At 41.2% G+C, this 26599-nt stretch overlaps 1 protein-coding gene across 1 annotated transcript in view; it reads right to left on the reverse strand.

Annotated features, from left to right (window-relative positions):
* Positions 1-836: 836 nt before the first annotated feature.
* Positions 837-26599, reverse strand: part of LOC139743659 (sal-like protein 1) — a 75015-nt gene continuing 49252 nt past the window's right edge. Inside the window, exon 2 of the mRNA XM_071654122.1 lies at positions 837-5022. Within this exon, the coding sequence (XP_071510223.1) occupies positions 1085-5022 (3938 nt within the window). The 3' untranslated portion in view covers positions 837-1084. The remainder of the gene's footprint in view (positions 5023-26599) is intronic.

Raw genomic sequence — 26599 nt, forward strand, 5'->3', positions numbered from 1 at the left:
TAGCAGTCTACTAAGATGCACTCAAAATTCATTGTCATAAAAACCACACTGTAGTAGGGGAACGGAAAAGAAATGTATCGCCCTAAATACACAAGTCGTATCAAATCACAGTTTAAGCAGATCAAGGGGAATTTACAGGCAAGTATGTCATAAGAAGGATAAGCTCTTTCTACTTCACAGACTCTTCCAACGTTTACATCCCAACAAAAGAGAGGACGCAGCCATAATGATTTTGTCAGTACTTAACAATCATGACTTCAGCAGTGCATTAGTTTACATCTGGCTGTGGTCAATCGTTAGAACATCAACAATATGGAGCTCTCCGGATGAAAGCCAAAATGTGATCACTCCACCAGGTTCGATTTAAAGTCTTCAGGAAATTTGTGCCACATCACATTCTTTTGTCCAAACTTTTAAATATCTCAAGCAATTCTTCAAATCATCAATATGACTGCTGTCCAGTCTGAACCTCTTACACAAATAGAAAATCCCAGAATGACCACAGTACACTGATATCATGTCTCGGCATATAACCCTTTCTCTGCCATCATTAGACACACCTGACTCTGGGGAAATGTCCTCAGCAAATGAATTGGTATATAATTACTGGAGAACATGACACATGAATGAATCTACATATCACAGAATCCCTCCAAACGGGGGTGAAAATGAATTGTACCCTGTTGAGTTTCATCTCTAGCTTGTGGAATGCCCTTTCAAAGAATGCAGATTTACAGCTTTAGGGGTTTTTCCTCCTTTCTCGTGTTGCTTGAACATAGGCAGCACCAGTAAGCGTTATGAAATGCTTGCAAATGAAAAAAAAATACCCTGATGGAAGCAATAACAAAAGAAATATTAAGCTTTCATTGTTGCCTTTTTTTTTGCAATAACATGTAGTGCTCCGTCAGGAGAAACAAATATAAAACATACAAAATACATTGCAACCAAGGTTCAGGAAGAAAACGTAAACTGGAAGCTCTGCTGTCTAAGGTCATAGAGAACTTGGTTGAGCTCTGTATATACAAAAAAAAAAAGAGGTTGGTGTCAATGGTTGGGTAAAGTTCAAGCTGTGTCGTCTACTACACTAAGTGCTCATTTGTGATGCAATAGGTGGGGTTCTTTCGTTGGCTCTCTCTACAATCACCTCCTTGCTCTTCTGCATATCTCTGTTCAGCATATCCCTGGAGAGTGCTTCTTCGCGACTGAGGGCAATCTCATGGTTGAGAGCCTCATCTCTACTCAGCGTCATCTCCCGGTGTTGGGCTTCTCTGCTGATGCCTGCTTCCCTGCCATCGGTAGAGGGCGCCATGCTGTTCCTCATGATCACCGACCCCTGCTCCGGTAGGTGCATGCTGGACGGTGGCTGGATGACTGAGATTTCATTGGCTTTGGTAGCAGCAGCTGCAGCAGCAAACCCATTGAGGAGATGGGGCGGTGGGTACTGGTAGTAGGCCCCTTCAGCAAAGCCTGGGTGTATACCAAAGAGGTCACTGCGAAAGATCTCCCCCTCCTTTGGGCTGATGATGAATGGGGGCTCGACAGCAATGCGCCGGCCACGGCGCCCTCCTCCATTCCACATGTGGGTTCCAAGGTGGACCTTAAGGTTGCCCTTTGTGGTGAAGGCTCTGCTGCATATATTGCAACGAAACGGTTTCTCGCCAGTGTGTGTGCGCATGTGAATTTCGAGGGCGCTGTTTGTCTGAAACTGCTTCCCGCAAACAGAGCAAGAATGCTTGAACTGGGGACGCTTGGTGCTCTCTTCTGGGGATCCAATGGGGCCTCGCTTCAGAGGTGGGGTCTGTGTGTTGCTGGTGGTCTGCTGCAAAGGAAGCTCTTGGCTGACCACTGGTAGCTGCACAGGTGATTTTGACAGACCAGAATTAATTGGGGAATCATACCGTGGCATCGGCATGTCTCGTATCTTATGTGTCAGCATGTGCTGCTTCAAATTCCCCTTGGTAGAAAAGCCCTTGCTGCAGACATCACATCTGAATGGACGTTCCTTGGTGTGACTCCTGTAGTGGATGTTCAGAGCACTAGCACAGGCAAATACCTTTCCACAGAAGTGACAAGTTGTGTTTGGTCTCATCAATCGTCTGCCACCGAGTCCCATACTAGTTGGCTCACTCATTATGAGACCGGCAGAAGTCATAGTGGGCTTGACATCCTCAGAATACATGCCATCTCTGTAAAAATAGGCTGGCAGACTCCTCTCCTCACCATTTGGAGGTATATTCTCTTGAGGTGTGCCTCTCGGTCTCAGATCTAGAGCCCCATTGTAGTCGATACCACTATCCTCAATCTCAAGTTCCCGATCCATTTCCTCATCGACCATGCTAGAAGAGGCTGAAGCTTGCTCATTATCAGGGTGCATGGACATTTCTACATTTCTGTTTTCATCTTCAGAAAGTACAGATTTGGCATCTGCCTGCCCTGGGCTTGGAACTGTAGGCGACTGTCCATTTGTCAAAGGATTAACAGGTTGCAATCCAAGAATGCTGGGCATGAATGATTCATTGCGTACCTTTGTGGATTCCTTATCATCATCACTTGTTTTCTCTTCCATTGGTTGAGTTGTAGAGGATGGGGAGTTTTCATTATCTACTGGCAAAGTACCAACTTCTGGTTTGTCACTATCATGAAGGGATTCTTCAGGAACTTCACCCTCCTCAGGAGTTGGCAGATCATTTCTCTCATCTACATCCATGTGGTTATCAGCAGATTCTTGTCCATCACCAGATTTCTCTGCCTTCTCACTATCGTCGGCTTCATGTTCAATATGTGGTTGTCGTGGGACTTCAACTCTTGGTGGGACACTCATCCCCTCAGCAGCATGAATACGCAAGTGTTGTTGGAGCACAAGGGGATTACTGAAGCGCTTATCACATATGGAGCAGTAGTGGAGTTCACGGACAGGACCCTTGCTTCTGTGGACAGCATAGTGTGTCTTCAAGTTTCCCTTGGTAGTGAAGGAACGTCCACAGATCTTGCATCTGAAGGGCCTCTCTCCTGTGTGTGTCCTGTAGTGAAGTTGGAGAGAGCTCTTGCAACTGAGGACACGATGACAGATCACACACTGGTTGGGATCTGTGATCTTCTGCTCAATATTTTCAACCAGTTGTTGGAGCTTGGAGGTCTCCGATGTTCTCAGGCCAGCTTCTGCTAAATTTGCGAGAGATGGCGGGGTTACAGGTTTGCCTGGCTCATAGCTTGATGCAGCATTGGAAGACTCAAAGGGCATCATGCTCATGTGTTCATTGTGGGTGGGCATCCGTGGAAATCCTGCATACAGAAATGGAAAGCTACCAGAAATTGGGACACCACCAGCTGAAACCACTGGGAAGACATTGGATGACAGGGCAATGGAAGAAGATGCAGGTGAGTCACTCTTGCTGTCATTAGGAGACATACTATCTGCCCTGCTTGTGGCTGGGCTCTCTTGATCTTCACCCTGACTCCTCTCTAAACTGCTGAAATGCTTCACCTCCTGCTGATCTTCATCCGGAAAGCGTTTCTGACCCTCACCCATGCTGCCTTCAGAGTCTGCAGGATTGCTGCTCTTTGAGGACGGACGTGGAAAGAAATCTTCCAGCGGAAATCTGTGATGCTCATTTGGGATAGTGGGCATTGGGATCTGGTGGATTGATGGTGGTTGAAGAGGTGTATCCATGGGAGGTGGGGTTGGAGGGTGCTGTCTAGTATCCATGTGAATATGCGGGTATCTGCTCTGGTGACGCTGGAAGTGGACCTTCAGGTTGCCCTTTGTTGAAAAGCGATTACCACAGATGTTACACTTGAAGGGTCTCTCACCAGTGTGAGACCTGATGTGAATCTGGAGTGCACTGTCACTGCCAAAAACTTTGTGACAGAACCTGCACTTGTGGCGAAAGAAAGGATCATCAGCACTGAACTTGGGGTCAAAGACGGATACATTTGGAGGCTTGCCCTTTCGCTGTGCAGAAAGAAGCCCTTCATGGTATGGTAACTGAGGGGGGATTCCAAGGGGATTGTGGGGCATTTGCATGCTGGCATGCTGTTGTAACATCTCAAATGGGGATTTCTGACCAGAGAGGTGGAATGGAGGTGGTATTGGTGGCATAGGTCTCCCATGGGCCTGCATTGCCTCCATAGCAGACTGCTGGACTGCGGAGGCTGCCGCTGCTCCTGCTGGGGACAGTAGGTGATTTGGCTGGATCATCCCTGGCATGTGTGGCATCGGTATCAAGGGTGCCGACGGAATGCTAGGGGTCGATGAGCTGCTGGTGGTGGGAGCATCAGCTGTAGCTTCAGTACTTGTTTCTTTTGGTGGGGGCGACTTCTCAGGGACAGATGGTAAATCAGATGAGTCCTCTTTACGTTGCTGTTGCTGTTGCTGTTGCTGCTGTTGCTGCTGTTGTTGCTGCTGCTGTTGCTGCTTTTGTTGCAGCTGAAGATGATGATGTTGGATTTGCTGTCTCTGTTGCTGGGCAGCAAGGTTATTGATTTGCTGCTGTATACTCTGAATCATATGGAGTTGATGAAGATGTTGCTGCCGAAGTGCATATATCTGCTCCTGGATCACCATCATATCAGGATGACCTGGAACAGCAGCTGACTCACGAGGGAACTGTGCAACAGCATACGGTGTGTTCTCCAGATTGTCAAGAGAAACGTTGGACGGTGGTAAACTGGGATTGGGGCTGTCATCTGCAGACCTCCCCGGTTGGCCATTTTGCTGCTGGACTTTCCCCTCTGACACATAGTTTGGTTCCAGGGACCTCCGGCCCTCAGGGCTGGAACGGTCCGATGCAGTGTCCACATCCTTTTCAGACATTTTGCTGGACTCCTCCATGCGCTCCTCCTGGCCATCATTGAAAATCATGACCACCGGCTTCTTGATGCAGCTCTGCTTGTGCTTCACAAAGTCTGCAAAGACGATAAACTCTCCTCGGCAGTTGCCACACACATGGACATCTCCGATGACCTCATCATGGTCGTCTGAGTTCATAGCATCCAGAGGATGGTGGAGACCCTCAGATGACCCTGTGTTTGAACATAGAGAGAAAAGAAAAATCATTGGTATTGGTCGGGCTAATTTTTGCTCACAAAGAACACACTAGCAACACAGAAAATTCTCCAGTATTATACTGTCTTAGGGTGTGTCCAGAGTTTTTCCTTAACATGCAAACTTACAAACAAATGTGAATCACACGATCGTCAAAAATCTTTATCAGAGAAAGTTGCAGATCAGTATCATACAAGGTCAACAGCAGCATATCGTTAAATACTCCTGTAAAAATGCTGCAATACTGGCACATTAATATCATATTCATAAACAGGCAATTTTACCTGCTGTTGTGCATGTCATACCTACAACAACAAATTACATTTCAAACCAACGCATACTGCGGTCCCTTTGGAGAAACAGAGAGAGACCACATTTTGTCAGCAGCAACCATGAGTACATAACACTATTAGGTGTCCATTATATCAATTGTGTCTACATTCATATCTGAGAAACTGCATGTTGAACATATAATGTGTTGCTGTCACTGGGATGCATTTATTAGTCACATTTGTGAAACAGGATTTTACTCCTTTCATGGTACAATACAAGCATACAAGCTGCAGCTCAACTTCCATATCCGTAGCTGACTCAAGGTGCAAATGACCACTTTCAGAAAAATGTGACATGATAAATTATGGCAAACATTTACGATCAGAGGCGCCCAATCTTGAATGATCGAAAGGACAATTCATCTCAACTTTAAGCACTTGTACTCTTTCAGCAGCTGAATAAATATGACAAAAAAATCTTTAATTTATACACTTGTGCAATGCCACCTAATTCAGCATTGAAACAGGTGGCCCTTGAACCACAAAGACAGGTACATGTATTAACTTTCTGTTTCACAGAAGCTCATTATCAGGTTTTATGAAATACAAATAAAAATATAACCAGGCCTATGACTGCAAAGATATTGCATCCCATAATAACCATTTATGAACCTCCAGAGATTGTATCAAATCCCTAAATGACCACACAAATTCAGAGTTTGTTAACTTTTTTTATAAACTTGCTGTGTATTAATGAAGACATCTGTAATGCAGTCCAAAATCAACATGTCCTTATAGTTTTAACCACGTAATTCAACAAGTAAAGGAAAAAACAACATGCAATGATACACTGACAGCCATTCACTCACAGGTATCCCTGAACACTGGCTTGTGAAAAATCATAAGCATGTGACTGGTAAACACAAACAAGGCAGACACATGCCCCCAGTCGCCAAGAAAAACTGTCCATTTGCTTTCTGAAACAGTAGTTCAAATTCTCCCTTCATTTGCATTCCTGCAGCTTTACAGTTTTATGCCACTAACAAAATTTCCCTATTCTACTTCTATTCCTTCTCTGACAGTCAAAACATAGATAGCAATAGTTCCCCTGCCAGGGTCTAATGAGAAAGCAGTGTGTGCAACACTTTTTTCCTTCCTCTCCCTAGCAAGCTTTGCCCGAGATGTGTCCAGACACACCAGGCAGATCCCAAAACCATGATGAAGGTTTGCGGGTGATGGCAGTCGCGCACGCCGATTATGACAAGAAGTGGGGTGACAACATACCTGTGTCATCTGCAACTATCCTACAAAGGAGGCAGCAGGAGAAATGAGAGTACATTCTGACCTAACCACAGAGCTGATCAACAAAGCACACATGCACCTGTAGACCACATTCAGATGGTAACATGAAGACTACCCCCCATCCATGGAGTAGAAATGAACCAAACTTAATGCACAGGTCTTACCTCAAATGGTTTTGTTTCCCTTCAAAAAGGCAGAGAGACAACTGTGAGATCAGTTACACTCAGAACTTTTTGAGATGAACTGCATCACTCAACGTCTACCTTGTTAGCAGCCTGTTCCAGTGAGGCCGCAGCGCACATTGTTTAGGAGAAACGCATCATCGTCATTTATGGGCGACACATGCACTGTACCTCCTGCCCCCGGATTATTATGATTACAATAATAATCAAACATCGGAGGGCAGGCCCTGCATTACATTATGATATATGCTAAGCTAGCTCACGCTTTGTTGCTCCATCATCAACTCACAAAACATAAATATACATCTTTCTTTTTTTTCCTTCTCTGATCCTCATATCGCCCGTAGTAAATACAACACTGCGATGGTGCTGAACGGATGAATGGATAGCTGAGCCCTGCGTTTGCCAGCATGACACCGTTAAGCCCCGGAGGCACAAATTAATACAAGTGCGGTCGTGATGCCATAGATATGATCACATCATTCATCAAATATTAAAGTGGTAATGTCAAATGCATCTAATCGCTTCAATTACTTTGCAGTGAAATGCTTTTCTGCGGCATCTTTTTTTTCCGTAGGTACTTTTGTAGCTCTTCCTTGCAAAGCCTACAGAAAAACAGGTTTATTCAGTTTAACCTTGCATTAATGCTATATCTATGGCAGTCAAGTTTTTATTAGAAATGTGATTGATTTCACAGTCATCTCAGCAGACGTAGTTAAAAGGTGAATTCCATATGATTTTCATAATTTTGTATCAAGTAGTACATCGACGTTGCCACATAGAGATTTGTGAAATTCATTGTGGTCCTTGAGCAGAGAAACCAATATCTGAAAGACCCAAAACAAATTACTTACGGGACTCACAAATTCCAGTAATGTAGCAATGTAATTCCATTACAATACCACATGCTTAACAACAGATCACCTTTGTAGAATTCATGCATGATTTCTTCTTTTGTTCTGCTTCTATAAGCACCCAATCCTGCATTCCCATGGTGAAGCTGCTACGTCATCATTCTTGTTCACTGTGATTTGTTACGAATTTTGAAATTATTCTTATTCCTTATCCCAATCACTATAAACTCTGTAACTCTGTACCCAGTATAACCAGTTTAAAGATGTTCATATGCAAAAGTCTGAAAATCATTTGGAGTTCTCCTTTTTAAAGTTCTTGGCTTCTAAAATGCAAACAAAGACCATTCCTTTAACAAGGTCAGGTAAGCGCGGTGTGTGCATACCTTAATGACATCGTGTTCATGAGTGGGAAATTAATGTGCTTTTCATGCCCTGTTGCAAATTTACTTGCGTCAGCTGAGAAATGGAGGCATATCCATCATAGGAGTAAAAATTCATGCTACACTGCATGGCATGTTCATTCAATATCTTGCTCGCATAGCACTTCCAACAATATCAATTTTCTATACGCCGGCAAAGAAAGGTGGATGAATATATCTTGTCCCTTAATGATGACACTTCTGACAATGGTGTCACTTCACTTCAGCTGCTCATCAAAATTGTTCTCTTTGATGGAAACTACGTTTGCATCAATTCTTTCATAAATCCTTCATCTCGCTGATATCATTAGCAAACAAGAAGCCGAGAGGAGTGATTTTAGAGCCCAATTGTCGTCAGGTCTGCAATCCAGTTAAGACCAATGAGCATTTATAAAGATGCCTCAGTGAGCAAAAATGCTGCTATTTTAGTATCAAAAATTCTCACCAAGGTAATTTATCTTGTTTTCACTGAATGTCAGAGCATGTTACATTGAGAATCAAATCAAAGGGGAAAGATAACCCATAAATTCTACACCTGCCTTAGCCTTTTGTATCACTTAAATATGCTTGCTGCCCTTAACCCCCACCCCCACAAAAAAAAATGAACAAATCAAAATACCCTTATACCGCATACCCTGTGGTAATTATTTCATATTCTATTCTATACCTAGGCCTATTCATTCTTAAATCAGCATTTCTCTTTTTTTTTTTGCAGACAAAAATAGAGATAACACAAAAACAATAAGTAACAAGGCAATACATAAAGTAACTATAAGGACTATCCCTTGTGTTACCCCCCCCCCCCCCCCACACACACACACAAAGAAAGAAATACATTAAATCACTATAATACAAGAAAGCAAGGTAACACAAGGAAAGCTGCATAAAACTACAAGGGCAGACACAAAATGTTATACATTTTGGAGAAATACAGATTATTCTGCAGAACATTCTTTTATCAACAATGTTTGTGCATCTTTTTTTTTCTCTCTCTCTCTTTTGAGAAAACTAGTACAATAGCAAATGCTAGTGAAACTCTATAGAGAGAGTCATATGAGATAATAATGTATTGTCGATAGAAAAGCTTGGAATTATGTAATACATTCAGAGTAATTCACTCTACATGGCTAGAAGAACTATGGACAGGGAAAATGGGAGTCTTTTGAGGAGAGCTATATATTGGTAAATATAACAGGGAAAGATATGTGGCAGCAAAGAAATAAAAAAGAAGGATATAATTGACATGAGATGGGGGGGGGGGGGCGGTGAAGAACGAGGAGAAGAAGCAGAAAAAAAAAGATCATGGGCCTATTGATTTGTAGCTTAGCTCTGTTCCAGTGAAACCTAATCAATAGGAATTCTTGGATGATAAAAGACTTTCCACAATAGCAATCTACCCACTCCTACCAATCAATAACTATGCAAATTTATATTTCTTACTCTCGGATTCTTGGTTCGGGAGGGGCCCCCGCTCTTAACAGAGGGGGAGGGGAGTAGGTAACTGTGTCTGAATCTCTATGGACAAAGGCAAAGTGGACAGCGTCTTCTTGAGAAGCTGGCTGGGCCCCTCACTGTATAAAACAGATTGCTAGAGGGCAGTCTTTATGGCCTTAGCAATATCATCATGGGAATCGCACACATCCTGCATGTTTAACTGCAGCAGAGCCTCGAGGTTCAAGAAATATGTAACAGAAGCACCCATGGGCACCCTTTCTGCCAGGAAGATGATAATCGTTTCTAACAGATCTCCGAAAAGGTGGAAGGCACGGAGAAAGTCAGCTCAACTTTGATATAAAATATTGATGCAAGTGTCATCACTTCGTCTCTTTCTCTTCTTTCCTGAGAGACGACAGTCAGAATGGGAACAAGGAAAGGTGGTTTCACTGCAGGAACCCTTGACTTATTATCCTGATGAAACAGAGCAGAATCTATTGGACTGTGAACGCACATCAAACCTAGTTCAACTTAAAAAATACATAGGAATCAATGCACACATCTTCCAGACTAGTACCAACTGCTCTCATTCTTCATAGAACACCAAGCTTTAGCAAGATCAAGGAAGAGCATTGTTAATTACATTGCCAACGACCAAGGTCATGTCATTTCTCAACAGCAGACCCTTTCCGGCATCAGTCAGGCTTTATGCAGCATGACATTGAACACCACTCTCATTCACGACGATCTTGATCAATTCTTCTTCCCCATCAATTTTGGTCCCATTCTCATCATTTCTTCTTGTTTTCACCTTTCCACTTTTTCTTTTTCCGGGAGGAGGCCCACCTGGGCATACCTTATATTTCAAGTGTTGCCAATGACAGAGGAGCTTGCCAAGCTTGAAGGAATGCTTTGGACAGGTAATCTCTGCAGTTAATCCTGCTCGGATGCTAATTAGGCATCTGTCATCTATCTGGTCTGCATCCGCTTCTACATCTCGCCTGACCAACTTTGACCACCACCACTCCCCCCTCCTCCTCCTTCTCCTCCATCATTCTCCACTACAACCTGCCCTCATATTTGTCTCATCACTTTATCAATTCTACCAGAAGTATCAAAACAATGTATTAACAGAACAACAACTAAAACAATGTGCTGGACTCCGGTAAATACATCCCAAGTATTGCCAAACTTGAAAACAACAACTGCTCTTCTCCCATTTCACACTAGTGAAAACCGAGAAAACCGCATGTGTTGTGCTCATGGAGCCCAAAATTGTACCAAGACATCAACTTGTTTGTCACTGCATTCAAAATAACAGGCATGCCGAAATAGAGAAATTTGTGGTGGTAATCTGAAGATAAGCCCCATTTTTATGAATACACTACTTCTCTTCGGGTCTTTGTCAGAGAACATAGCAAAGGCAGGGGCCACGCAGGGGGATGAAATTGTATGAAAACTCATGAAAAAGGAAGAAATGCCAAGACTTGATTATGTTGATGTCAGTTCAAAAAGAAAGTTTTTTTCCCCCATATGGAACAAGATTTACTGAGCTAAAGACATCTTGCAATGACAAGGATTCACTCGGTTATTCCTCACTTTCATTTCTCTTTTGTCCAAAGTCAGTCATCTGTCGGTCAGAGCAGATAGAGGAAGCAGTGTGGGACAGTGGCTGACCACTGCAGACAGAATGGCTTATCAGATACCTCGGCCAAGAATTATATCGTATTGTGTCAGGTTTTTTTTTTTCCTTTCAGCTTTTCAGAGCATAGCTTTCAAAAGATAATCCTTGTCAGCAGTTTCTATCCATTTTGTTCCTTATCACAGGTTTCTGTCTTGATTTCATTTCTTCTCTATTTTCAGTCCTTTTTTTTAGTGGTCTATCTTTCTCTCTTTCTATTTTTCTTTCTCCCTCATGTCATCTTTTCTCAAGTCAGTTCTTGTCCTGGGCGCTCAACTGATGCAAAGATGTGACATCTTTTGTGTATGAGACGTGAAGGAAATAAATCAATTGAAAAGGGGAACAAAAGAGCTTTGCTGGGACCTTCTCATGGCCTCTTATTAATGCCAAGCCCTAGGCCATTATGCTGCTGATGTAAGTTACTTTTGGCTAAGATGGCTTATATATCATTTTCTCTCTTTCTCTCTTCTTCTTCTTCTTCATCTGTCACTCCCAAGTTCCCCTTCAGGGAGGTACAGCCTCCAATAAACCATGCTGCTTCCACCCCCCTCCATGGATCAAAAGTTAATGAATAAAGACCAGACAATGACAAGCACATCATGACAGTGAAACTCAAACTTGTTGTAAAATAGGACACTAAAACATGTGACATCCAGCTTAATTTTAATATCTGTCTCCTTCCAAATTGTTTATACCTCACATTTCCTCCTTCTTCTCTCCCTCCATCTCCCTCTTTCTTCCCCTCTTTTCCTTCGCTTATGATTCTCTCGATATGATCACTCATTAATGCTACAGCTGGGTCGGTACCTTTAGGATGCCCGTAATTTGCTTTGTGCTGTTTTCCATAAACAAACCTCCTCTTTCGTGTCAGCCTATTCTTCTCTCATATCTCTTCTTCCTGTCTGACGCAAGAAAAATGAGGAGTACATCTTTTGTCTTCGTCCACCTGAATGGCCATCCTCTCTGATAGACGTCCTTTGACCAGCTACCCACCCAGCCCTTTTTTCCCCCTCCCATGCATATTTTATACATGTGACCAAACAAGTGGAAAGGAATGTAGGAGCAAACATCGCAGTGGAACCTGAAGCATAATTTCTATTGATCCTTGGCGTCACGCCCGGACTCATGCCTAAAAAGAAAGAAAGAGAGAGAGGAAAAAAATACACAGGACACCTTCAAGTCAATTTAACAGGGCTCCATTTTTCATACTCTACAAGAAACACTTACACTTTCTGTCTGCCTTTCTCTACCTGTCTGTCTGTCTGTCTGTCTGTCTATCTCTTCCTATCTCTCTTTTTTTTTTTTTTTTGGTTTCTCCCTCATCTCTTCTATTCCCTCCTCTCTCTCTTTTTTCTCTATTTCTATCTTTGCTAAGAGTCCCTTTTCCTTTACCAAATTCATAACGAAGTTGTTCTTCTATTGTTTCTATTCAAAAAAACAACAACTACGCGGCATACGCAAAGATATGGGAAAAGCTTCACATTCATTAAAAGCACATTTGATAGGTAAACGTGGGCAATGGACAAATTTTATGCAAATAAAGTGATGGGGAGGTAATCTTGTCATATTCAGACACAGTACCTATTAATGGCATGGGAAGTACATACGTTGGGGGCAGGGTCCAAGAGGATCACTGTCCTGGCTTAATTAACGAGACTCGTTGAAATAACTCACACTGTAGTCACCAAACAGGAGTGTTAAAACAGGTTTGAGTGGATTAAGGCAAAGAAATATTGAACAAATGACAGAGATATACATAGGCATCAATGTTGAATATCAAGATGTTCATGATTGATGTCTAAGATATAAGAGATGGAGATCAGAAACAAACAAAAAAACAGACAAACTGACAGTATTTCACAGGTGGATCTGAGGTCAGAAGAGGAAAAAAACAGAGAGTGACACACATTTTTGTCTCTCCATAAGTACAAGACAAACCAACAAGAAATGAAAGTCCATTTCCACAAAGTGCATGAGACACAACTAGCCCCAAGTCATTCAGCAAATCAGAAATCTATGGATCCCTGAAAATAATTTTCACCCTTACCCTGGTGCGACTTACTTAAAATTTTCCGGCCTCATCAACCTGCTGCGACAGCGAGTGACAATTTACTTTCTTGTCTTTCGTCTTGCCTTCTTTAAAATTCTCTTCTCTCTGTCTCTTTATTTCTTTTTCTTGGAGTTTAACTAAATTCGCACATGTGGGCACTGGGTTCATCTCAGCCCGATAGCCATTTCCACTTTGTTTCCACAAAGCCTTCCTATTCATCTGCGAGTCATTACTTCGCCGTGTAATTGAATTAACAGTAATATGATTTAATTGCCAGTTTTCTAATAAACCCTTGCCTTGATAAGCGCTCAGCATTCATAATACCGACAAGTAGCAAACATCATCAGAGGTCTTACCACTTTATGAAAAGTTCATTTCCTTCTCGGCAACCCCTTGTTGTTCTCTCTCTCTCTTTCTCCCCCTGTCTTTCCTTCTCTCTTACTCTCTCTCTGTCAAAATTTGTCCGTTCCATGCTCATTACACATTGCAGCAGCCCACATTCTTATTTGAATACACAATGCTCAGTACATGATTGATGACACTCGGCAATTAATCGGTCAATTCCAATGAGCGTTGCTTAATAAATTCCCTCGGCCTTTTTTTTTTTTTACGAGATGAAATCCATACGAGCCACTACTTACACAAATGCAAGAGAAGACAGTAGGAAGGAGTACTACAGATTTCGACACTGCTCAGAAATATTCTTCAAAAAAAAAGAAAGGCCCACATCCCCCTCTCATCACACTACATTCTCATTAATAATTTGTCTCCTTTTTTTTCGCTATCTTACCCTTTTCGGCCTAGCCCATTTTCTGATCGGCAATATTTACCTACACTGGGAACCAGAGACTAACAGGATATTAAATAGGAAATGGAAGAGGGAAATGGTTACATCTTTCATGCTGTGAACGGAGGCGTATGCCGAAATTAAAAATGGCTGGCTCATAGCGGGGCAGTCCAAATATTGCTTTTATTGTATGAGCAGAGGGCTATTTTGAGCAGGCGTCCTACGCGAGATGTACAAGGTGGGACTGGCAAAGACCGTCCCCTATAACGACGTCATCCTAGCACTCTTCAACTTTCCTTTTATGCAACAGGCATACAAGGTGAAGAAACACAGGGAAAAAAAAGAGAAAAGGTGAAGAGGCATTGTGAAATGATAACTGCAACACTCACATGTGATAGGCTAGCTTTAAAAAAGTTCAACACAAAGTTTAGATGATATCCACAAGGTAGGGATAAGTCACATCTCCCCGACTGAAAAAAAAAAAAAGTATTGCAAAACTGGCATTAGATGAAATTATTACCGATGTATTAACCAATCAAATTAAGAACATGATGGCTGCAATGGTTTTTCTCCCAGTAGCAAGGATACCCTCCCCCCCCCCCCCAATGAAATAAAAGAATGGCTTCCCTAGGTGGATATGTCTTATGTCCCATCCCACAATCCAAATAAGGCAGTATGCTTTGTGCATTATGGCAAAGACACTAGTTATCAGCTAGACAATGCATGCGGCCAAGTTCAGATCTATTGATTTCTCTACATGCGAGGAAGTGTGAATTTATGATGTCCAAGTGAATTACAAGAATTCAACTTCTTATTTCTGACCATTTTATTTTAGATCCAGCTAACAAGACACAAATTGCTTGCAGTCAGACACAAAGCAATTCAACTTGTCATTCTCATGTGATCAGATACAATGATTACTGCATAAGCCATTGTGTGAAGAGTATCAAAATGCTGCTATAGAACTCTTCTCTAAAAGGAAATGGTGCTTGCATTACACTTCCACATTCGAGCCATTATCTTACGGCAACACATGTCATACCCTCAATACTCCAATTTGGAGATAAATGAAGCATTTTCCAGAGGATTAGGCTTTTTCTTGATGTCTGAAATAGAATTCAGGAAATATTTCTCAGCTTCTAGTAACCAACGTGGCAGGGAGAGGAATATTTCAATGTTAATTGCAATCCGTGGTTGAAACTTTTCACTCAACTCAAGGGGAGAGGCGGCTAGACAGGTCACAACGGGCCGACGACACGGTCAGATTGTTAAGAAAAAGATGCATTTCCATAAACTGGCCGATAAAATTGCGTCGCCCTTTAATTAGCGATGTCAAGAAAGATGACAGCAGCGATGTATGGAAGAGAGGAGCTCTCATTCCTGGTGGAAATTTGAGGCTTGACAGAAAGAGTGAAGTGTGCACTCAAACATGGGATGGCACGTGAGGGATAGAAAGAAAAAAAGAAAAGAAAATGAAAACCCCCTTCCTGGAGTTCCTACATAAGAGCTAAGCAGTCATCCAGAATGGCACCAGTCACCTACACAGGCACTTGGAAATTAAAAAGGTTAAGGGTCAATTGAGTGTCAAAAATCAGTTTAAAGGTGATGAAGAAGATGAGGAATGCAAGGGACCGATAGCCAAGGTCAAGGGGAAGATGTCATTGATAGCCACTAGGGATCAAAAGTTTGACAATTTTGACTTAAAGGAACATTCCACATAATTAGGTAGATATCTCCAGAGATGAAATGGATTGAAATTGATAAAATAGAAACTGTACCATATAAAAAACCTAAAATACTGTAAAACAAGGAATTTTCGCTTACACTTTAATTTCGCGAATTTCGCGAGCGCCAAGATTCGCACAATTAAAATGCACGCGAAAGTCCTTGATTACACTATATGCATCGAACGCCAGTGGCACTTCACGAAAATTTCATGCCATGAAAAAGGCTGTCTGCTCCAATTCACGAAAAATTCATGCCGCGAATATATCATGTTTTACAGTATAGCTTGCTTCAAGGCCAGAAAAAGTGGAGAGGATATTTGATTGTCAGGCAGGTGAAATGAATGGGTACTTGACTGTTCAGTGTATGAAGCCATTGCAAACTAGAAAAAAAAACTATATAATTTCTATGCATTTTCTCACACCTGGAATAGACAAAAAAGATAATGAATACAAAGAGGACTGGATGGTACAAGGACAAGAGGCTGAGTGGAAATATGTCACTGTCAGGCCTAGGATTGAAATGTTGTATCTCATCATGTGAAGCAAGAGACAGACATACATAAAGACAGACAGACAAGACAGCATTTTCAGTTGAATGACTTCAGTGAGGTAAATCTCTCTGTATTGGCATACCAGTCATCAAAGCAAGGCACAAAATGCTTGCAAAGGCAAGATGAAATGAGGGCAAACCCATCTTTTTTTTTTCTTTCTTTCTTTTAGCATGCCCCCCACAAAAATGGCCCAGGGGCGTGTCATTTATATAAACACTCTCATAAATTGTGATTACCTTAACAGAGAAAAAGGATTCTGACATGATAAATGGAAAGCACAGGAGAAGAGGAGGGGGAAAAAAGAGAATTGAGAGAAAAAATAGAATGTATGTGTGTGTCCCATGACATGACTTTAGCCTGAGGGACCTGTACATGGAAAATGCTACAAGTTTTCTCAACCTCAAATCATTTTGAGGGAAAGGAGCGGACAGACGGACACACACGCACGCAAATGCGGGGGGGGACAGCAGCGGCGGGCGCTGGCGGAGAAAAGTGCACGGCTTCGATTCCCCCCATCCGCACTTCAACACCTGTGCTGAGTAAACACGGGCTGTTGGAGAAAATTCCATAATTTGATGGACGTGGTCGAGTTTTTGAGCATTATGTTGATGAAACAGGGACAAGGAGAAATGTGGGGCACACAATGTCAAGCTCAAGAGGGCGACAGGGGGCGGAATATACCGAGACAGCAGCTCACAAACTGTTGCACGAATGTGAGAAATACATCGTTGACTGAACTCTGACTGGGGCGAAGACCAGTCAGAGACAAATATTCCACAACAAGCCGATGACCCTATATTCCATTCCCTGCATCCAAGCGGGATTTGCAGCATTACAATAACACATCTAAATCCAGCGTATTAGTTATGACAAGCAGAGCTACAATCTCCACAAACATTCAGCCATGCTCCGGATGTTTACATCTACAATGACGAGTGGAAGAAAAAGGGAAAAAAAATGTCCAGGTCGTTAACTAGGGAGGAAAAATTAGCTGTCAAATCTCAGATTGGGAGTGTCATAACTGAGAATTCGAGAGGCTCTTTAAACAATGATGCAGCGATGTGCGGTAGGATGCCTTGCTTCTTCAGTGGTGCTTTTTACCGCGCCGTTGACAGATGCTCCGGTAACAATGGTCATGACAAAGCGCTCGGGGGATGTTTACCACCATTTTCCACAATCTGTAAAATCCATATCGGTTGGATTACAGATGTTTGGGTGAACTGTCAGGGGGGTGGCAACCGGCAAAGATGATTTTTATGATATCAAAGTCCTGGACAGTTGCCCACGCCAGGCAGGCAGCCATATCTGAAAGGGGTGGATCATAGGCCACTGGAGAACAGAAAATTTGATCATTCAGCAGAGAAAGTCTCAGACTGACCATAGCAGAAAAGCAAAGTCCACTTGAAATTAAACTCTAGGGAGCATTAGTGTATATATTATATATTTATATATTTTTACATTCATATCAAAAATCGTATATATGTTTTTTTTCCCCTATTTTCTTTAATTCCCACATAAATGTAAAATCTGAAGGACTTTTTTCCAAATTACATCCACAATCAATGTGAAACTAACTATCATGCCCTAACATTTTTTTTAACAACTGTTCACTTAGAAATCCATAGTTAAAAATCTCAGTTAGGTACTTTAATTAGTGATAAGTAAAAGGATTTTTTTTAATGCTGTTATGTGTGTTGGAAATCTGTTTCCATCCAAAATGGTGGTATGACAAATATCCTCCAAGCCTTGACACATCAATATTATTTTGTGTAATACCACAGCCAGCCACACCATGCCAGGAATATTCCATATTCCTCCGATCGACTACATCCCCCTTACTTCCGTGTCGAAGGTACGACAACATCCACGAGTTTGAATCCTTGGATTGGCAATTGCTGAGCGGGTGAGAGGCGAAGAGAACAATCGGCAATGCTCTCTGATGGATGATTCAAATTTCCGCCCTTACCCCCAACCAATCCCCTCTATTTCTTCTCTCACCTTTATCTCTCCCTCTCTCATTCTTTAACTCTCTCTCTCTCTGCCCATCTCCCCCTGTTTCTCTTCCATATTCACTTTGGCATCTTCAGGAGTTGAGATGGATGTTGTTGGAGAATTTGTCGTCTACTAGATGGGACCACACATACATGACAAATACGAATCTAGTGTTGACATAAAAACTACATGGCATCTGTGAACAGGAAGTGCAAAAGGAAAACGAGAAAAAAAAAAAGAGTACCGAAAAAGTGGTAGGGAGAGTGAGTGAGAGAGGGAGAGGGTCCAAAAACCCATAACAATTTACCAATTTTCAATTTATGGCCCAGAACCATGAACTTAGCGACCTCTCACAAGTTGACTTGCTCATGGCAGCAGACCAGAAACAGGGTCCTCCAGTTGTGCGAGAGAGGACTGATAGTTTTGATGTGATTATTGAATTATCGATAGCAAAGTGGCTAAATGCTTTTCGCAAATGCCACCTTATTTGGCATGAAATTTTTCTGCTGATGGATGGAAATTTTCTGTCCACTTGCCTCCCCCGGCTGCCATCTGAAGGTATCATTTTATCTATTTTGAGTACCATCCCTGCTCCTTCTTTTGAATCCCTCTCCCCCCCCCCCCACCCCTCCACCACCCCTCCACCACCCTCACCACCATCATTATCACTTTTCCTACTCCTTTCTTCATAACTGCCCATCTGTTCGAGTGGATTCCACAGTGGGAGTTGAAATTCAGATCACATCACGAGAAAAAAAGGGGGAGGGGGGAAGGGGTGACAACTTCAGATAGAGCACATTACCCCTATCTATATGAAAAGTGCTGTAGTGTCCTTCAACAAGCTATTTGAACTCAGCATTTTTATTAAGTACAGGTTATGTGCAGCTTATTCCCATAACAGGAACTCCATAAAATCAACACATACTGCTGAACACGTCTTTCCCCTTGGAACATTACCAAATAATATGTGCATAATGGATTCTAATTGCTTCACAAAAAAGAAATATCTATTGATTTTTTCTGTCTTTAATATGACGTCGCATGGATGGGTATAACTCTCCATGAAAAAACAAAGTGGGGGAAAAACCATGAGGATATATAATGGATGTCTGCCGGTAAAAGGAATGCATTAGCCCATGTACGTGGCCTTGAACTCTTTATGCAGGGAGAAGAAATTCCACAAAAAGTGCTGGCATCGGTATGACTAGGAAGAGGAGAAAAAAAGAATCAGTGAGGAAATATTAGTCAAATCAGGTGAGAAAAATCAATAATGATTGCAAGGCAAAATGAATAAGGATGATATTGTGCAACTGGCCAGACGGACAGGAGACATACAAATGCATTCAGCTTCATAGCATTTCATGGTTGGAAGAGCAACGTACCCCTCCCCCTTTTTGTCTTCTGGGGGTATTTTCTCATCTTTTAAGGGGGTATTTCTGCCAATTTCACCCTATTAGGGTAGTCAGGAAGAAATGAACTGGAAGGAAATTCTGATTTTGACTTTTGAAAGGTGTGTGAGGCAAGCACAGTAGGACCCCCTGAAAAACATGCATAATGCAGTGTAGCATTAAAATTGCTTCTTGCACACAAGATTCCATCCTTTAATTGGTGCCCTAGTCCTGTATGGCAATAGCCATGACAACAGTGAAGAAGTGTGTGCAACTATTCCCTATTCAAGTCTGAAAAATGGTAACTGCTCTCTGCACAAATATGTCTCACTTTTGCTGTAGATTTAGATGAGTCATCATATGATTGCCTATTTATAAGATTCTTTGCCAGAATGTCATTTTGACAACAGACCAATTTACTACTCTAATTTTTTCTCCTTTTCTTTTACATCAGCAAGAGGCTATTATTTGCAGGATTTGAATCTAATCTATTAAACTATAACTTGATAAATCTCATACATACACTTATGTTGCTTTAAAGGGTTAAAAAAATCCACATGCAGTTGAAATCTTGAGCCAAAATTCTCAAAGTATAGTTAATGATATCAAAGCTACATTTGCAGCTTTACGGAGAGTACATGCTGTTCCTTTTACCTCTAATGAGAACCACAAATGATATGTACATATATATTTTTTCTTCTGGTTTTAAGTATTGATCATCATATGAGCAAATGTTGTTTAAGGTAGACTACTCTATTTGGTTCTCTCACCTACCCCCTCCCCCCCCCCCCACCCCATTTTGGGATCAAAAAGAGATGGAGAGGGAAAAGGGGGGGGGAGAGAGATTAAGGAAAAAACAGAGAAAGAGATGGGGAGGGAAGGAGAAAGAAAGAGAAAGCCAGAATAAGGGGTGTGTTGCACAGGGTCATATTTGCACCCTGCCAGGAGTGATTGAGAGTGATTTTAAAGAGGCTGTCATCACCAGTTGCCCCTGGCGACGTGTAATGCCAAATGCCAGCTAATGAGCCGGGTCTGTGCATGCCATCAAAAGTTTTCAGCGGCCTCTGTCCCTTTCCCCCTGCTCCTCTCCACCGCTCCTCCTTGGGAGTGTGAGATAGAATTCCTCAGCAGCAAGCAGATGCTATTTTTTTCCTCCATCATCATCATCATCATAATAAAAAAAAGGAAAATTGATGTGGCTGATTTGATTTGAGACATTTTCCATAGCAACAAATTCAATATCATCTCGTAAAGTTTGGTCTGCTGACCCACTTTGTACATGTATTCTTACAGCTGGCCATAATAGTGCTCTAAACAATGGTGAGGAACGTTTATTTGTGATATGAAGATGATTTTCACAGCTTGTGCAATGTTGATGAACTGTAATTACATGTTCTCACATGTCAAAGCATGTCAAACAATAGGAAAAGCAATTGTGTAGCTTCTACAGCAGCAACAATTTTAGCCTACATAGTACACATCTCTATATTCCCCTAATTTAATTCTGTTAGTACAAACTTTTATCAGTGAGTGAGTCACACACACAATAAGCACATATTACATGAGACCACACCTGGACAAATGCCCATAACCCAAAATCATCAGAATGCTCAGTTAACACATATAGATACTAGCCATACTACAACTTCGTTACATCTTGCCATCCAATATCCTACCATGAATGTCTTGAAGCAAAAATCATTTTAAAGTCCATCCCTGATTCCGAAAAAAAACCCCCAAAACTTGATGCTCCTTCTAACGAGCAATTCATGTGTCCCATGTCCTGCTTGTTGACAACACTCCTATGACTCATTCTCCAGTCTGCTTGACACGAAAAAACAGGTTCGTCTTCCCAAGAACACTCTCCTAACTGCCATATTTCACAAGTGATATGAGTGGTGTGTCTCTTTCTATCTCTCCTTTTTCTCTCTTCTTTGCTTTGCTTCAGCTGTAGTTCTGCCTAATGTCAGACAACAGGTTTGTCCCCCAAGAAATCAACAAAAAAAAAAAAACTCCTTGCTTGTCTGTCCATATTTTTGAACAGGGATGATGCGTGCCAGTGTGAGTTGTCGACCCCAACGTCCACACTCCCTGGGCAGGTGATGGGTGTGTAAGGACACAGATGTAGACGTTATCGCCTCAAATGGCTCATCTCTACCACATCTCCCCCTTGCCCTTCCCCCCCCCCCCACTTGCCCCCTCCCCATCATTTGCCCCCTTTCTCTACCCCCATTACCATTTTACCCCTTCCCCACCAATCCTCAACATACAGACAGCAGGGTATATAGCATTAGATACCTGAAGGTCCCCAGAAGATATTGCAATTGTAATCTTGTTGTTGTGGATGAAAAAGAATAAGTGCAAATATAAAACAACGAACACGCAAATACATGTCTTAAAATCCTATGAAGGTTTAGGAGGAGGACTACTACATAACTGTTGGTGAAATACAAACATGGTATTCTTGTGAAAGTTACAGATATTGAGTTTGTTCTTTTTTTGGCAGTTTGGAAGAAAAAAGAAATTGAAAGAATGATAGGTAATGTTGGTAGGCATATAGGAAACCAGAGATAGCCGTAGATGTACAATTTACATAATGAAGTATAGCTTCACATCCTGTTCCTATATTCTCAAGAATATCATGTGTTTTGTGGATGCCTCTGCATGGCACAAGTGTGTTTTCAGACACAAAAAGAAATGATGGCAGGGATACGGGAGAGAATGAAATTATGAGTGAATCATCATCCTCCTGCGTTTTGTTGGCTGCTCCCACTCCAACGCTGCATATCTCCTTGTAAGGCTGACATGGTGAAACAGGTGAAGCAGCAAAAAGAATTAGCGACATCACCAGGTGCTGGCCTATAATTTTCATTTCTCGTACTGATGATATTTCCTCCCCTAATTGAGGCACCTGCTAAGGTATGCCCATCAAAATTTGTTTGCGCCATTGTTGTCGTTCCTTTGCAAAATCTTCTCAATATTCAACAAAATTTTCATTGATGTACTTTACGGAAGATGGGGGGGGGGGGCAGAGAGCAGAGAGGAAGGGAGGGGAGGAGAAGGATGAGGAGTATGATTGTTCCTCTGTCTCTCTCCATTTCATTCTCTCTTTCACTTTTTATTTTCTCCCAAAACTTAGACACAAACACACACAATATAAAATTATATTGACTGAGCAGAATACTTTGTCAAACTGCAACAGATATGTATATCCCAATTTATCATAGAACATCTTGTTTGAAATATCACATCAAAATGAAACACTTTGATTGTCAATCAGTCAGAATGTGGCATTTGTGACTTACATTTTCACTTTTCATGTTCTTTTCTTCGATTTTCGGTTCTAGCATGACCTAATATGTAGCACAAAAAAGTGACTGAAAAGTACAGACTGATAGCGATGATCCACCTCCCATCAAAGAACACACAGGAGATACGTCTGCTCGTGACCACACCCATGACACTGCTTGCTTGTTTTTATCTTCTACTCCCTCTTTGCTATAAGTGTTTGTTTCATGCAGAACAAAGATGGCTACATGTACATGTGTCAACAGAATGACCCTCGAACATTCAAATACGTTTCTCAGACTAGGAGTCTCGTGCAAAACCACTCCAGCTCCAAGCTTTCTTCACAGAAATAGAAAAAAAAGCCTTTTAGACAGAAGAGTCCTTGCAGTCCTTAACTACTGCATATGCATAAGCTAAAGAAGGCAAAGAAATCAAATTGCCTTCATCAATGAAAAAAAGAACAACTACGAAGTACGGGGGAAAGAGAAAACAAAAGAACTTCCAGGAGTAAAGCAAACAAGATAATATTTGCATTCATACAATAGTGGGTACTGGTACCTCTGGCGCAGTGTACATATTTACTTCAATTTGGGCTCCAAAACGATGGGATTGGGAAGAACAAAAGCGAAACCAGTGTTATGTTATGGAATTGAGGCAAGCGATAGTGGTGGTAGAGGCAGAAAGTTACATAATAGTTGGACCTTTTATTCTTCCTGTTCTCCCGTTGGCATTTCTCGTTTGATGTCAGAACCATATTGCATGAGGAGATAAGGCCCGGTGCCTGATGATTTCCACAAATATTGAAACTGGCCAAATTCCTGGAGTCTGGCTGGCAGGAAGGCACAGGTGATGATTACACATATCTCCCACTCTTTCCCCTTACCTTTGTTCTTTTTATGAGCAAAACCGGACAGGGTCAAGTTGCATCACAGATAATTGATTGATTGACAGTTCAGAATACCATCTGTCAAACAAGCTTTGGGATATGAATGTCTCGCGAGTTCAGACATTTCCTCTTTCTGAGGTGTTGGGTGAAAAAAAAAACCTTATAATACCATGAACTGCTCATATTAGGTTTTGGCAAAATTTCCAGGATTTGCTCTGACCTGCATATAGTTATATAGCATATAGTTATATAGTTATATAGCATATAGTTATATAGTTATATAGCATATAGTTATATAGCATACTACTTGGGGTCGGGTTTGGAAAACGGATGAAACAGCTGAAATTTGTAAGTTGTATCGTTTTATTTGAATATTTTCTGTTCTCTTACATAGTACAACTTGGCATAAACACCACTCCCACCATAAGGCTTTTTAATCTGATCATGGCAAGTGCCAATAATAACAACAGAATAAACATTTGCTATCTTTTAATGAATATTATGATCTTCTTTGAGTTATCTGTTTTTCCTTTTTTTGCTTGCAGCAGTGAATATGAATCAGGTAATACTACAAAATCTAAAACAGTATATATTGTAGTTGATGGGGGGAAAAAATGAATCAATTTACCTGAATCAAAAGTTAAAATGCATCTTCCCCCCCCCCCAAAAAAAAAAAAAAAAAAATGGTGGTACAGTTGCACATATTGATATAAATTGAGAATCTGAATATATACCATGCTTAAAACGATTTAAAAGGAAGAGGCCCGTCATGTGAGTAGTGATGGTATAGAAGTATTATCACTGAACATAATTCCTTACATAGGTGTGTATGTGTATGTGTGAGTTGCAACAAGATTGGTTATAATGGTAAGATTACATGTGCTAGTTGCAGAGATACAATACTTAATGTAAATCAATTGCACCAAAATGCATTCATTATTTCATTTCTGCCCAGTGTCCCTCAGTTATGGAGCCAAATGCGTCCAGCGCGCACAATGCAACGATAGAATTAAAACGAACAATTGGATTAATGACAGTAATTAGTCAGCGCTTATTTGATTAAGCCGCAGCAGCAAAGTCAAGTAATTACCAGCACTACAGATTAATCTTAGAGTGTCACACACGAGAGCCTACTCATTCAACTGGAAGAAATTTTTCCTCTGTTTTGCTTACCATTTTGAGAAAAAAAAAAGAAAGAAGAAAAGATCTCTAGGTAATATTCAGAAAATTATGGTGAGTCTGGGCCACTTAGAGATTGGATGGACTAATCAGGTATATGGAAGCTACGTAATCACAGGAAACGGTGTTAAAACCTTGCGATTTGGCGCGCTCGCTCGATTAGCCCCAACCGAACATCATCGCTCATCCGTGTCCAAATGCACTCACAAAGTGGCCATAATAATTTCATCAATATTTCCATAATCATCACCGGGACCTTGCGGCCACATACCTCTCAGACATCCATAATTAACAGAATTAATTCACACACAGTTTCCTCATTTTTCACCCCTTTCCACTTTCCCTGTCTCCAAGGTTTTTATGCTCACATCACATAATTGCCAGCACTTTGTCACAATTTTTTTTTGACTCACTCTCTCTTGCTCGCAATTACCTTGAAGCTTAAGGATAAATCCTATCTATTCTTTATTATGAAGTGGGGCTATGATGCACTGACAAAATAATGGATGCTTCATACTGATTCATAAGAAAACAAACAAAACACACACACACACAAAAGAATCAATCTCAGAGAGATGAGTGTCATGCTATGCTAATCACTACATCTACATGATGGATTAACAAGGATACAGAGTAAGTTTGTCAATAGATAGATAGATAGATAGATAGATAGATAGATCAATAGATGGACAGATAGATAGAAACATAGATAGATAGATAGATAGATAGATAGAAACAGATAGATGGATAGAAACATATAGATAGATAGAAACATATAGATAGATAGATAGATAGACAGATAGAAACAGATAGATGGATAGAAACATATAGATAGATAGAAACATAGATAGATAGATAGATAGATAGATAGATAGAAACAGATAGATGGATATCATGAAAAAACTTAAGGCATTGCATTCACAACACCAATCACTGAAATGTTCATTGTTTTCTATTTCTACATTCATTATAATCAATAGCACATTTACGCTTCTTTTTGGAAATTAGCATTATTTTTTTTTCCTTTAAAAACAACAAAACTGAAAATCAATGACCGCTACTGATCAGATTGTGGGTATTACAGTTTCACATCGGTCAGATTACCATCTTTCTGCATATTAGGAGTGATATTTTTGATACAATACTCATTACATCTAATATTCCAAATATTCAAACTGTTATCGCCATTAATCAAGACGCTGTGTAGCTGATCGCCACAGACTTTGCACATTGATAAATCTCTTCGTCTTCTCATCTGACAATGTGATGCATTAAGCCTTTAAATAACCCTTTCAGTTGGAGGCCGTTTCAATCTAATTCTTGCTCTTTTAATTCCTCGGCTTTCTAAACCCTTGCCACCAAAATTCCAGGGAATGGGTATGCTTGAGCTGCAGCGGACACTTAGACCATGTGAAGTCATAGCAATAAGTCATAAATATAATTGCAATTAGCTTCGCCAAGCATGAACCCTTCACATCCCCCTGTCTAAGCAAAGAGGCGAAAACGCCTTTTTCTCCCACTCTCAAAATGACAGGCCAAGACTGTCGCCTGAATAATTCGTTT

This window comes from Diadema antillarum, unplaced genomic scaffold (assembly GCF_040938485.1).
Source record: "Diadema antillarum isolate AM-2024a unplaced genomic scaffold, OU_Dant_1.0 seq00001100_RagTag, whole genome shotgun sequence".
Lineage (NCBI taxonomy): Eukaryota > Metazoa > Echinodermata > Echinoidea > Diadematoida > Diadematidae > Diadema > Diadema antillarum.